General features: G+C 44.7%; 1 protein-coding gene across 1 annotated transcript in view; it reads left to right on the top strand.

Annotated features, from left to right (window-relative positions):
* zcchc14 (zinc finger, CCHC domain containing 14) overlaps positions 1-14,305 on the top strand; it is a 29,189-nt gene extending 14,884 nt beyond the window's left edge. The window contains exons 7-13 of the mRNA XM_076269845.1: positions 292-328; positions 849-1,320; positions 1,637-1,725; positions 4,906-5,018; positions 5,338-5,484; positions 6,087-7,262; positions 10,050-14,305. Of these exons, the coding sequence (XP_076125960.1) occupies positions 292-328; positions 849-1,320; positions 1,637-1,725; positions 4,906-5,018; positions 5,338-5,484; positions 6,087-7,262; positions 10,050-10,105 (2,090 nt within the window). The 3' untranslated portion in view covers positions 10,106-14,305. The remainder of the gene's footprint in view (positions 1-291; positions 329-848; positions 1,321-1,636; positions 1,726-4,905; positions 5,019-5,337; positions 5,485-6,086; positions 7,263-10,049) is intronic.
* The last annotated feature ends 281 nt before the right edge of the window (positions 14,306-14,586 follow it).

The raw sequence follows: 14,586 nt of genomic DNA on the forward strand, positions 1-14,586 counted from the left end.
CGCACACACACACACACACACACACACACACACACACAGCTAGTCTTACGCCACTGAACTCTGTTACACAGAGCCCACAGACAGACAGACACGCACACACACACACACACACACACACACTCACAGGCACCAGTCTGCTACTCAGCAACAAATCAGTCACTCTGGCACCATTAGCAGAGATGCAGGGTGCCTGGGTTTGTACAGTTAAGGAGATGTCGCTGTGTTTCGTGTTGATCTGTGTATGTAAGAATGTGTTTCAAGTCTTAATGTGCATGTTTGTGGTCTCTAAAGGTCTGGGATGTCTGCTGCCCTTCCGAGGAGTCAGCAGGTGAGACTTGATACCTCCACACACACACACACACACTCACATACACACGTTTACACACTTATTAAATTATCGCTGAACCACACATGAATTTGTTTGCATTTTCCTAACTTCCCCTGTCTTGCTCTCTTTTTATTACTGTCCTTCCTCTCTTCTCCCCCTCTTTTCTCTCTGTCCCTCTCTCTCTCCCTCTCTCCTCTCTCATCTCTCCTTTCCTCTCTTCTCCCCTCTATCCTTCTCTTCTCTCTCTCCTCTCCCTCTCTCTTCTCCCTCTCCTCTCCTCTTCTCTCCCTTCTCACACTCTCTCTCCCTCTCTTTCTCCCCATCTTGTCTCTCTTCTCCCTCTCCTCTCTTCTCCCCCTCTCTCCCTCTCCTATTCCCTCTCTTCCTCTCTCCTCTCTGCCTCTCCCCTCTTCTTTTTGCTATACTTTCAAATGTAAGGGTGTCATTATTCAACATGGCTTCAGTGTGTTCATGAAAGACACTCCTTCTCTCTCTCTCTCACTCCTTTTCTCTATGGCAGGGCTGTGTGTGGGGTTGCCAGTGTCCAGCCCGTAGTGAACGTCCCCCACGGTCCCCCCCTGCTTCAGAGCGCCCTGCTGCCACCACCCCATCCTCCCGTGCCTCCCCAGGCGGTTGGCATGATGACGCTGCCCTCGGCCGGCGCCGCGATCCTGACGGAGTGCGAGGGCGCCGTTCCGCCGTCCCCCCGTGCCCCCCACTCCAGCCTCGGCCTCGGCCTTCAGCCGCAGGTGCAGTCCAAGACGGCGACGAACGTGCCGGCACATTCGCATTCACACACGCAGCCGCTGCTTCCTCATTCATACTCGCAGGCGCAGACACAGGCGCAGCTGCAGATGCAGATACAGTTGCAGTCCCAGCAGCAGCAGCAGCAGCAGCAGGCTAGCCCTGAGCAGAACTGCCTGCTCGACTGGCTGCGTAAACTCAGACTGCACAAGTATTACCCCGTGTTCAAGCAGCTGACCATGGAAGAGGTACGGAGGCTCGGACGGCACCCACAGTCCAGCTCAAGGGCTCAAGAGTTAATTTACCTGACTTCACTATTATTTCAATATATTGCATAGAAGGAGTGTCTGTGTTAGCCCTCTAGTAGTTTGTGTATAATTAGTGTAATAGCACAGGAACAGTGTATTGTGTAGAGTATAGTGTATTATTATTATATTGGAGGCTGTCCAATTTTTGTGATACAGTTATCATACTCCCGCATGCCTCTTAGTGTCTTTGTTTCTTTCAGTCACACACACTCTCACTCTCGCTCACTTTCACACCCATCTCTCCCAACTCTCTCAGTTTCTGGCTCTCACTGAGGAGGACCTGAACAAATACGACTTGACGCAGGGTGCCAAGAAGAAATTGAAAACGCAGCTGGAACTGCAGAAGTGAGCACTGCACTCAACACACATACATACACACACACACACACACACACACACACACACACTAGGGCTGTCACTTTTGTGAAAAAAATCCTGATCGATTTTTGAGACATAAGTGTTCCTTGAATCGATTGTAAAATCGATTTTCCATGTCAAAAGACGTTTCCATTTCCAACGCCAAATATAGGCCAATCCACGGACAACTAACAGCCATTAGGGCGAACGTAAAGAGGGCGCTTGAAGATGCACAAGCCAGCAATATTTCTGATGATTTATTGGAGTGAAGTTTCATGCACAATGACAAACAGGAGTGCAGCATTCTCGAAAAACAATAAGCAGAGTGTACTGCCATAACATCAGTGAAAAACATTACTGCAGGCTTCAACGTGGCTATGTTTACGATGAGAAATGTCAAACAAATTTCGCCTGTTTAGGAACTCACGACTGCACAGTTTGCATACCGCTTTGTCCTTCTCCATAGTTTGATCCACACAAAACCCGAAGTGCTTCCATATCAAACTCCTCAAGTTATTAGGGCTTATAACTCGTCTCTCTCATGTCGCACAGGTTGATCGCGTTGTCCTCCATTTTTTGGCAAAACACCAGCAGTACAGCAGCCAATTCAAACAGCTGTTTCCGATGCATAAAATTAGTGGGAATTTTCTTTTTAGCTTTCGCAATGTCTACTGCACTTTCGGAATTCTTTATTTTCTTTTTCTGCTTGTTTGTGAGTTTTGTTACTTCTATCTTTTTTATTTGTTTAATTTGTTTAAAATTAATAGTGTACAAATTTGATTAAAATCGATTCCCTATTTTAGTTTTCGAAACTTCTGTTGGTTGGTCCAATGGATTGTGCAATCGATTTTTGAACGTAAAGTGACAGCCCTAACACACACACACACACATACTCACACACAGGCATACACACAGGCACACACACACACACACACACACACTGTTTAAACTTACTCTCAAAAGGCGCAGAAGAGCACTTATTTGGGAACCTGGGCTATGATGCTAGTTTGCACCAGCTCTTTTACCCAGATTGATTTAACACTGGCTCTCTCCCTACGTAAGTGTACAGACACACACACACACACACACACACACACACTCTCTCTCTCTCCCTGTCCTTTGCACTCCCTATCTCTGTCCATCACGTATGAGTATGTACGTAAATGTACACACACACACACACACATGCTCTCTCCCTGTCCCTTGCACTCCCTATCTTTGTCCATCACGTGAGAAACGTGAGGAGGATTGTTCCGTTTATGGTCACATTAACCATTAACATGGGTGGCCTTAACAGTTACTCAGCCACAGCGTGGATGGTTAACCAGCTTCCTCTGATTACTTCCTGCAGATTAGATATACACTCTCTGTGAGAGAGCTAATGTGAGTGTGTACCAGTGGAAAACTTGCACAAGCCTCTCTCTCGCTCTCCTGGAAGAAACACACAAGATGCAGATTTGTTTTTCCGTTGGCCTGGTGGAATTTCCAGACAAATAGACGTAGCGATAGGTCACTCTCGGAATCCCAGAAACGTGGACGCACGTCACGTCATAACAGTGTTTCTCAAACTTTTTTTCTGGGGACCCACTTTTTAAAAATGACAGACTATCGCGACCCACATCGTGACTGTGGTAGTTAACAAACTAGATCAGTGGTTCTCAAACTTTTTCTTTCATTCCCCACTTTGAGGGGGCATTCTCGAGCCCCACCTGTCGCTCATCGCTCTAAGAAAGTGAGGTCAAGCTTAAAATTGTCAAATTTATTGAAATAATGACAAGTTCTAAAAATATCCTCTTCAACAGAGTTAAAATCAGCTGGTGCTGCAGATATAATAATAAATAAATACATAACACACATATTTCTGTTTTCCAGCAACATATTAGGAAGCATAGGCCATTATACAGCATTGTACAATATATTCAATAAAATGCCAACATGCTGCATTAAATGGATCCATAATCCAGTCATACTGAGCACTGCTGGTTGGGAAATATTTTTGAAATAAACTTTGCAGGGATGTGATGTAGGCCTACTGTTGAATACATGGGATCACAAGAGTGCCTCCCAATCAGACGTTTCAAAGGCATAATACTGTCGCGATCGAGGCGTCTGTCCCATACTCAAGTTTTTTTGGTGAATGCAGTAATGTTATTTGCTAGGTGAGGTAGGTGCTTGTCTTTGCCTTGTAACTGGACATTTAACTCAAATGTATCGCTAAGATATATCAAATATATCGCTAAGATAGGCCAGCTTCGTCAAGAAATGTTCATTAATGAACGTGCTTGCAGATTCAAACATGCGCTCTTCCTCCAAGAAGAGGCGACTCGGAGCTCAAACACGCGCGACAGCACTTTACCTCGGGAAAGCCACCTTGCCTCGCTGTGAAACAGTACAGCCTTTTGGTCAGCTACCATCTCTTCGCAAAGTGTGGAGAATAGACGCGCTTTTAAGGGCCGGGTTTTGATGAAATTCACCACTCTCACAACAACGTTCAAAATATCATGTAGGTCGGGACTAACTAAGCTGCCTTGACACGAGCGCTTCCCTGTGAATATCACAGTGCGTCCATTGTGCATCGGGTGCTACCTGGGCCCAGGCTACAGATAAAAAATAAATTAAAAAACTCCTGTTTTTCACGTCAGTTCGCGCCCCACCTGGCATGTCTCCGCGACCCAGTAGTGGGTCGCGACCCACAGTTTGAGAAACGCTGCGTCATAAACACAAAGACTCGGCCATCTATGTCCTCTCCACAGAGCTTGCTTTTGCATCACACACACACACACACACACACACACACACACACACACACACACACACACACACACACACACACACACACACACACACACACACACACACACACACACACACACACACACACAGTTTTTACAATTATATATGGGTTAAATATATGTGATTTGCAGATTATCACATTATGTTTTTATTTACATTTTACAGTGTTCCAACTTTGGAAATGGGGTTTTATTATTATTATGTTTGTGTATGTGTGTGTGTGTGTGTCTGTGTGTTTGAGCAATTATTTCACCTGTCAAATTGGTGCCCTTATGTAATATTTATTTTGAATTGTGGACACAAATAAAGAACAGAAATGTGTGTGGGTATTGTGTGTGTGTGTGTGTGTGTGTGTGTGTGTGTGTGTGTGTGTAGAGAGAAGAGGTATGTGGTTTCTCAATTCCCAGTGTCCTGCGGTGGAGTTGCCAGAGTTACGCCTTCCAGCCACGTCAGTCCTTTGACACACACACACTCCACTGCCAATACAGGTATGACACACACACACACACACACACACACACACACACACACACACACACACATACACACACATATAGTCAGGAATTCAGAAACAAGACAAGACACTCCTACACAATCTCGCTCACCATTTTTGTGTTGTATAGTGAAGTGTTTTTTTTACAATGTACCGTACGGTATATGATCTTCTAATTATTCCATTTCTACTTTACTTCATTACTTCTTTACCATTATCTCTCCTTGTTGGTTTTATTTATGTAAAATCCATGAAATGGCCCCTGTGTGCTACATGGATAAACTTTTCCCTCTGTTGTGTTGTGTGTCGTGCAGAGCTGCGTGTGGAGGTGGACACCGGCTCCATGTCGGTTCCCAGAGACAGCAGCTCCTCCTCGGGTTACTCCAGTGCCCCCAACAGCCCCATGACCCCCCAGAGCAGGGACGCAGCCTCCTTCGACAGGTCTAAAGACCTGCACCGCCGTGAGTGTAACCACTACTCTCCATTCTGCTAACCTGGCCAAAACGGCTCTTCCGAAACAGACCTCAACCTAATTTGGCATGGATCATGTGCAGTGATGTGTTTTGACAAAATGAGATGCCTTTCTTGAGGTTGTAGGTACACGCATTTGGATAGATCAGTCAGTATCTAAGTACATTTTATTTTTGTGCCAAAGAGGGGCAATTTGTGAATGCTTCCCTGGGTCAAAAAAAGTTATCAATCAGGGGGAGCTGTAGTGCAACTGGTTACAGCGCCCGACTGGCCCGTACCATTTTGGGGTCCACGGGGACCCGGGTCATTTCCCGATCCCACCCCATCTCTCGCTCCCACTCGATTCCTGTCACTCTCTCCACTGTCCTGTCCCTAACCCTAACCCTGTCCACTAACCCTAACCCTACCCTAACCTTAACCCTAACCCTGTCCTGTAAAGGCATAAAAGCCCCAGCCCCCCCCAGCAAAGAGTTCAGGGTGTTAATCAGAAAGACTTGCCAGAAACTTCAGATACTTTAGAAAAACAAAAACCTTCACTAAACACTGGCTACTGGCTATATGACTAAGGTGTTATTCTGTTTGTTTTGTTCAGGTGGAGAGGCTACGCTGGACCTGAGTGACAAGGATCGGACGGTTCTGATGAGCCCGGTGATGTCCGGTAGCCGGCCGACCGCGCAGGTACTGCCCGTGCAGAACGACCCCGGCTCCTCGCTCAACCTCCCGCCTCCGCTGGCTCTCGGGCGACCGCTGGCGTCCCCGCGGAAACCCCGACCCCCGCCGCTGTGCACGGACGAGCGGCGGCCCGCGGGCATGGTGGGGGCGTCCCGTCTGGAGAGCCTGTTCCCCAGCCTGAGCCTGGAGGTGGGCCACCCCCCCGTCAGCAGCATGCTGCGCTCCCCGCCGGGGCTCATGGTGGAGACCAGCTCGGCCCTCACGGCCACCTCCAACACCCTGCACCACGTCTCGCACCCGCCGCTCCACCTGCAGCTGTCCCCCTCCCTGCCCATGCGCAGCGGCGCTGGCGGTGGACACCCTTACCCCTTCGTCCTCTCCTCGTCCTCGTCTTCCTCCTCCTCCTCCTCCGGCTCCTCCTCATCCTCGCTGGCTTCCTCGTACTCGTCCAAGTCCTCCTTTCCTGCCGCTGCTCCCGGCGGGGTCCCCATGGCGACGGCGAGCAGCGTTCCCATGGTGGCCGTGCCCGGCAACACCTACTGTGTGAACAACGTGTCGGCTCTGGCGCCGAGCACCAGCCCCACGCCCTCAGAGGCGGCCTGCTATGGCGTGTCCTCTTCCTCCTACTCCGCCACGCTGCCCGCGTCCTCCTCCTCCTCCTCCTCCTCCTCCTCGTGCGTGTGTGTGTGCAGCTCGTGCGGCTGCAGCGGGAGCTGCGGCTCGTACGCAACACTGCCCACCAGCTACGCCGGCTACTTCCCCCACCCTTTCTCGGGCACGTCGGTCTTCACCCTGGGCCCACTGCTGCACCTCAGTCCCCTGCTGACAGGGGGCGCTACTGCGCCGGCGCCCTTCTCCTACCCTGTGGTCGCCCCGCCGCTGTACAACAGCAGCCTGTCTCATGAGGCGCAGCAGCAGCAGGGGCTGGTCCTCCCACCCATGCAGGGGTTTTTGGGGGGCGGGGGGAATGTGTATCAGTCCCATGGGATGCTGGGTAATGGAGGCAACATGAAAAAGGTCTCGTGTTACAACTGCGGCGTGAGCGGCCACAGAGCACAAGACTGCAAACAGCCACCAATGGACTCCGCCCAGCAAGGTATGTCATTAATGTCAATAATACTATTTTATTCAGCAGGCATACCTGTGTTTATGGTATACTTTTTTATTAAGTAGGATTGCCGGGGTGGATGGTATAATTCTATTAAAATATGGATGCCTGTGTGTGTAAAGTATACTGTTTATTCTGTAGGGGTGCCTGTGAATATAGTATGTTTTTACTCAATAGGGGTGCCTGTGTGTATAGTATGTTTTTACTCAATAGGGGTGCCTGTGTGTATAGTATGTTTTTACTCAATAGGGGTGCCTGTGTGTATAGTATGCTTCTTTTGAGTAGGGGTGCCTGTGTGTATAGTATGTTTTTACTCAATAGGGGTGCCTGTGTGTATAGTATGCTTCTTTTGAGTAGGGGTGCCTGTGTGTATAGTATGTTTTTACTTAATAGGGGTGCCTGTGTGCAGGGTTGGGTCAGATTACTTTGAAATGTAATCCATTACTGACTACAAATTACATGGTCATTTTTGTAATCAGTAACGTAATCAGTTGGATTACCAAAAACATGTAACGTAATCTGATTACTTTAGGATTACTTTTAGATTACTTCAATAAATATGCCCATTAAGTAAAAGAAACCACCACAGAATTGATGAAAGAATTCTCATTCTATTTTTCTCCACTCTTCTCCAAACATGCACAACTCAGCTTAACCTTTATTATAAGGGCACACCTGGACAAAGAATTTATCTTTCGCTGGATTTTTTTGACCCAGGGACATGGCCTGAGATTGGCATAAAAAAGGGAAGCATTAAACCCTAATGACACCATGTCCATTTCAATTGTGGGGGTGAGAAAATTATTATTTTGGGATGTTTTTCAACCAGGCGGACCTGGGGTCCGTTGCACAAAAGCAGAATTAAGACATCCGGGATAAGTTACTGAGCTGCGCTCAATGAATCCAAAACACGATCGTACAGGCTTAATTGGTTGCACAAAGAGCAAGCCAGGATGAGCAGACACGGATTCATCAAGCCAGGTGAAACCTATCCTGGATAAGTGCGCGCTCACGGCTCCCTCAAATAGACCCCGCCACCGATCACAGATTCACTGATTCACCATGGCAACTAGAGGGGCTTCGTTGCTTCTTCTACGGTGTGAAGTAGGTAGATAGCCTTCTCACAACAGCAACAAACAGCAACACCTCTGTTAAGGAGAATATTGCAACTAGTTCCGCGACCACCACGCGTGAAATGGTTAGGCACTCCCGTGACGTCACATTGTCGCATATGCAGGTCGGGAATGGCGAGTATGTAAAAGTTATTTAATGATCGATCACAAACGTTTAAATAATGACAGTGGGTCTAGGTATATGTGATAACAATGTGTAGTGGGCAGTGGAAAAATTATTGGTTTCCGTTTGTGGTGACTGCTGACTGAGATAAGGGATGAGATTAAATAGATCCTGGAACTTAGCCTGGTCTGGAGCAGGCTAGCTCCACAGAATAAATCGCCATGGTAACTTATACCATAACATATCCTGCTGCCCCCTATCCCGCGTTTGTGCAACTGGATCACGGAGGATACATTGAGCCAGGATAACCAAGATATCCCGGCTTAATCCCTTATCCTAGTTTTGTGCAATAGGCCCCTGGTGACTTTCTCAAAGTAAATAGTAACACTAAAACAAGAGGCTACATTAAGATAAGGAGGAAAAGATCAGGCAGTGTGCCGAGAGACCTGCTCCAATAGTATGTAAGTTAGTAAGTAAGTATATCTTTTGATCCCGTGAGGGACATTTGGTCTCTGCATTTATCCCAATCCGTGAATTAGTGAAGCCGAACCGGCAAGCCCAAAGGCCTAAGCCCTAACCAGTAGGCCATGGCTGCCCCAAAAGGCAGCATTTGAACATTAAACCACACAATGATCCAAAACATACAGCCAAACAAGGCAAGAAATGGTTAACAGAGAAAAATATCAACATTTTAGAGTGGACCTCAATCCGTCAAAAAAGTGAGCACAAGGCCAAAGTGATGGCAAATAATCGTTCCTGCCTCAAAACCCAGATTGCTGCTAAAAAGGTGCAGTCTATAATCATTGTGGAGACATGAAGAGGCTTGGTGGGTATTATGAACCATTTTGAGAGCTGTGGTGGTAAATAAAGATGTTTCCAGTGATTGTTTAAAAAGGGTATGAATAATTTTGAACACGCAATTTTTCATAAAAATGTTAAAAAAGATAAACACTTTTTTTTATTCCATGTTTTTACCACATTGTCTTGCAACCTTTTGGCAAGTGTAATTTTAAGTAAGAACAAATATATTGGTCAAGAGAAAATCAATATTTGCCAGGGGTATGAATAATTTTGTTCTTAACTATATCTTAAAAAAGTCTAAAAAGTGTTGTCAAATTAAAAGATAGCTAGGCTATCATAAAAAAGTTGCATTGTTTGCATGATAAAATGTAATCAGATAATCCCCAACAATGTAACTGTAATCTGATTACACATTTTTTTTATTGTAATCTGGGCTGATTATAGTTACTTGATTTTTGTAATCTGATTACGTAATCTAGATTACATGTAATCCGTTACTACCGTAGTATGTTTTTACTCAATAGGGGTGTCTGTGTGTATAGTATGCTTCTTTATTGAGTAGGGGTGCCTGTGTGTATAGTATGTTTTTGCTCAATAGGGGTGCCTGTGTGTATAGTATGCTTCTGTATTGAGTAGGGGTGCCTGTGTGTATAGTATGTTTTTACTCAATAGGGTTGCCTGTGTGTATAGTATGCTTCTGTATTGAGTAACTGACCGTTCTGTTTGCCTCTGTTCCAGGCACTTTCCGGCTGAGGTACGCCCCTCACACTGACAGCCAAGACTCAGGAGACTAAACCTGATTACAGCCAGGGCTGGTGCCAAGACTCAGAGCTTAAGTGAAGAAGACATGCAAAAAGCCCCAAACCTCCCAATGATTTCAGATCAGAAAAGTCTCTAAAAAGGTCTACTTTGATTTCAATAATTTACACCTGCACTTCAGAAGTGTACACCTGTTCTTTATGATCCTCTCATACCAACGACTACAAGGAGAACACTAGAACCTCTACAGGTTGTGTCAGTGATCATCTCTATCAGCTTTCCCCGTAGAACCTCTGCAGGTTGGATCAGTTGGTGACCTCTTATCAATGTCCTCTATTGAAACCTCTGCAGACTGGATCTTTGGTCACTTCTATCAACTTCCTCTGAATTTATGTTTATCTGGGGGCAGAGGAAAAAATAGCCACATCCAGGAGGTGCTTTTCTTTTTTGGGAGTCTGTTTTGTTTGTGTGTGTGACCTTTTTTTCATCAGGGAAAGAAACTGAAGCTTTTAGATACACCTTCTCCCCCACTCAGGTCAAAAATCTCATGAACTGAGCATGATCCTCACTCCCAAGAAACCATGCTGACTCTGAGAGGGAGACAGAAGCAGCATACAGCGGCCATTTTGTTTTGTTCCTCTGACTGGAATAGACCTGCACAGTCAAATCAACAGACTTTTTTTGTAATGAAAAGGGTGGGGATCTAATACTGTCCTCATTTAATGAGTTGCCAAGTAATATCACAAGAAGCCAGACTGCCATTCTTCTGTGAGTCCTTTGCGTTGACAGGGTAGTTTTTGGGCCTGAGAAGGAATCGACAGAGATCTCTTTTTTTATGAGTGAGCAGGACTGAGACTCTTCCTTGTCTTTTCTTCTGTCATTGTCATTATGTTTTTACATGTTATTTCGTCAGGTGTCTGAAATACTTTTAAAAGATTTTAGAATCATTTATATATTTGTAAATGTCATAATCTGCCAGTCAAATGACATATAGCACTTGAATTCAAGAAAAAAAACAAAGTGATTAATTTTGAGAAAATACTTTGCACTGCCCTGGTTCCTCTGAGGGAGAGGGCGATTAGTGCAGTGTTGTGTTGTGCGCACAGCTACAGGAGTGTTTCATCCACTTCCTGGTGCTGATGTGTGCCCGCCTTTAAGAGAACTGTTGTCCAGTCCTATTTAGTGAATGTGTGTGGAGGGACGAACTAGGGTTGAGTGACATCTTGAAAGCACTTTTTTTTTATCCAATCAGAGTGTGTCCTGGTTGTTTGTAATTGTGGGCCAGCAGGTTCTGGCCCTATATGAGATATGATATTTTATATCAGGATTTTGTTGAAGGGATTTGTCACACATTGCATTTATAGTGCTTTTGATAGGGCTTCTCATGTGCCTACAAATGTATGAGAAAAGAGCAGGAGGGATACAGTTTTGTCTCTTTAAAAACATTCAGACATAAAAGCTACATTCATCACTTCAGAATGACCATGAGAGAGTGTAAGATATCACATAGGATATGACATGTAGGTCTTGGTGCACGTTTTATGACCTCACGATTCAACAAGCAACATTTCAACAGGACATCAACATATCATGGGATGTATGGCCATATGATGCCAAGAGTAATCACGGTGTGCAAAAGTGATGTTCCTTTAGCCTGGCTAAAAAATTATTGTCTCACCTTCAATTTCTAAGAGGCGTAACCAGCGATGGAATTAAACTTAAGTTGGCACAATAAACTATCACCGAATCCTTTGGAAGCACGTCAAATAAAGGTTTATAAATGTAGTTGTTTACTCAATTTAAAAGAAAATACATGTTGGTGTTGTTTAATACGGACGACACCAGTGCAGCCATTGGTTGTGCCCAAGTGGTGCCAGCGTTGCTCCTCTATTTGTCTTCATATAAACCACGCCCTATACCAGATAAGCGGTTGTGATTGGCTTGTGATTTTTGGAATCAGTGGATCTGCCAGAGCAAATTCAAACGTGCTGTGGGATTCATCTGGTTCCCAAGGCCAATGTTCCTGTATTGTCATGCTTTCTTTATGTTTTTGAGCATTTTGCCTCTTGTTTTTTTTTTTGATTAGAATATGTGTGTCATTATGAAAGCAGTCAGTAACCCCATAATCCTTGAGGCAAAATGCACACTGAAAGCCAGGGAATACAGAGAAACACTATACAATCACATTGTAATTTTAGGTATAGAGGCAACTCTGTTTACAAGTGTAGACACTCCATTGTTAATATTGAACTATTTTGTCATATTCCATCACATCCACATCATGTCTACTTCAGTACATTTTCTCAAATGTTACTTTGGTTGGCAGCTGCTGAAATCAGCTCTGTTGGTGCGGTTTTGCTGTATTGCTGGCCTCTCTTAAGACCGATCACCCCTTACGAAAAAATAACTCATTACTTCAAGTGTCAAAACTGCAGTTATTTTTTTGTAAGGGACTCTGACACCAGAACGGTACACTTCAAATGAGCTTGTCAGCTAGACACTAGTCAAACCTGAGGTATTAACATGTGGTCTGAGTGATCCAATTATAAATTGACATGACGGCTCCAAGTACAGGTGTGAATGCACTCCACATTTAGAGGTGGTCTGGGCTGTCTATGGCTACATTCGTTTAACAATGATCCTTGATATCAATGATATGATATAACAAGCTTCTACAGGTGAGCTGGAGTTGCTGGAACTTTATAGGAATAACCATCAGTACAAAATGATTGTTGCTAACGGACTGCTAGCAGCTTGTGGCCTAGATGAAAGGCATAGTCAGGTGTCTGTCAGTAGTCTTAGCAGGTGACCAGGTTTCTTTGTGGTGTGTAACTATTGCTAACATGTGTTGGTTAAATTGTAGTGGATTAGCAAATAATTTGTTGTTACTTCAAAATCACTTTTGCTCTCTGAGTGATAGCCTACCTGCTGGTCTGGTGCAGTAAGATTTAACAGAGATCAAGTGTGTGACATATAGGCAGTCACTGGAGAGGGGTTCTCGTCTGAGGGAGGGAGTTGGAGCTATGAACAGTTAGACGCAGGGCCTAAAGTTTGTTGCTATGCCCCTCTATGGCATGTGATTGTAACAGAAACCTTTCAACTTCTAAGGCTTTGAGTCACTTCGGAAGCAACTCCAGCTCTCATTCCTGAGGTAGCAGATTTTACCCCAGTAAAGGGCATATTTTCATGTACGTGTACACTTTGATAATCTGTGAAGCCAGTCACTGAATTACTGCTATGTGATTGTATACAGTCCTATGTAGATTGTCACAGAGCCAAGACAGCAATAAACTACACATCCTCCGGTGCTCAGTTTAAGTTTTCACCCTATGAGATTATTGGTCGCACTGCACTGTGCAGCAGAGTGCATTCTGGGACATGTAGTCGGCTATACTCTGGTTGTGCTTTCTGAGTGTTCAGCCTTGAAGACCAAGCTTTTTTTCTCCAAATCTGCGGGTCAGTTCAGTCAGTACCAATGCAGTATTTCTTAGCCTTGTTTCCGAGATTCTGCTAGAAGGGTAAAAGTCTGGCTTCAGAAAGTGAAAGTCCTACCATGTAGCCTATTGGTTCTACCTGGGCACTTAACACAGGTGAATACACTAATTAGCTCATCTACCTGGCTGAGGAGTTGGGCCAATTAGAATCAGCGGGTTTAGGGAATGGTTGGAGTAAATACAAGGCAGGACTTCTAGTTTTTGAAGCCTGACTTAGATTCTACTCGGTATGGACACTTGGAATATCCTTTTTTCAGCTTTCTTTACCACCATATCATAACGTGTCTTAACTCTTGACATTTTAAAAAAAGTTTTTAAACTCCAATTAATTGTGCTCATTTGTTTTTAAACAGTAGAAATACAACATTTTCACTTAGCATCTAATGTTTTGAATGTCCTGGATTTATGCACCATCATATTGCATTATATTCTGACATCATCTGATTCATTGAGCACAGACCCTCCGGAGCGTCAAGGCCAGTACAGGCCTCCCTTAGAGCATCCAGTACAGCTTCAGGACGAATGCCGATAGCTATGCATGCTGCATTATCTTCTCCTGCTTTAAATATTTTTGAACAACATGGTTTGCCATGACAATGAAATGTATTCTTCAAATGTTCTGTGTTGTTTTGTCCTTTCACCTTTTTTGTATTTACCAGTAATAAAAGGTAAAGCAGTGGGTATCGTAAACTATCTGGAATCAAGAACATGGGAAATAAAGCAATGACTTTTCAGATGTAATTTTGATACTTTTGTCTGGATTATGGTTTCCCATCTTTCAACACCTTTTAATAAGTGATAGGTATACCTAAGGTACGATAGACACATTTCGACATACAGATACCTACTAAGCACCAACCTCTGCCCGGTCTGCATATCTCAATACAAGAACATACCCTATGCAAGTGAGCAGGGAGTGTTTGTCTTTAGCTGTTGGGTAGTGTTGCTTACAAAGCATGACTTGACGAAATCTCCATGTTAGCTGATAACTTGTAAATATATTACCTTTTTGGACCAGCTAC

This window comes from Alosa pseudoharengus, unplaced genomic scaffold (assembly GCF_046254945.1).
Source record: "Alosa pseudoharengus isolate Yale_2024_CS ecotype anadromous, Long Island Sound unplaced genomic scaffold, YU_APseudo_1.1 YU_APseudo_1.1_scf_10, whole genome shotgun sequence".
Lineage (NCBI taxonomy): Eukaryota > Metazoa > Chordata > Actinopteri > Clupeiformes > Clupeidae > Alosa > Alosa pseudoharengus.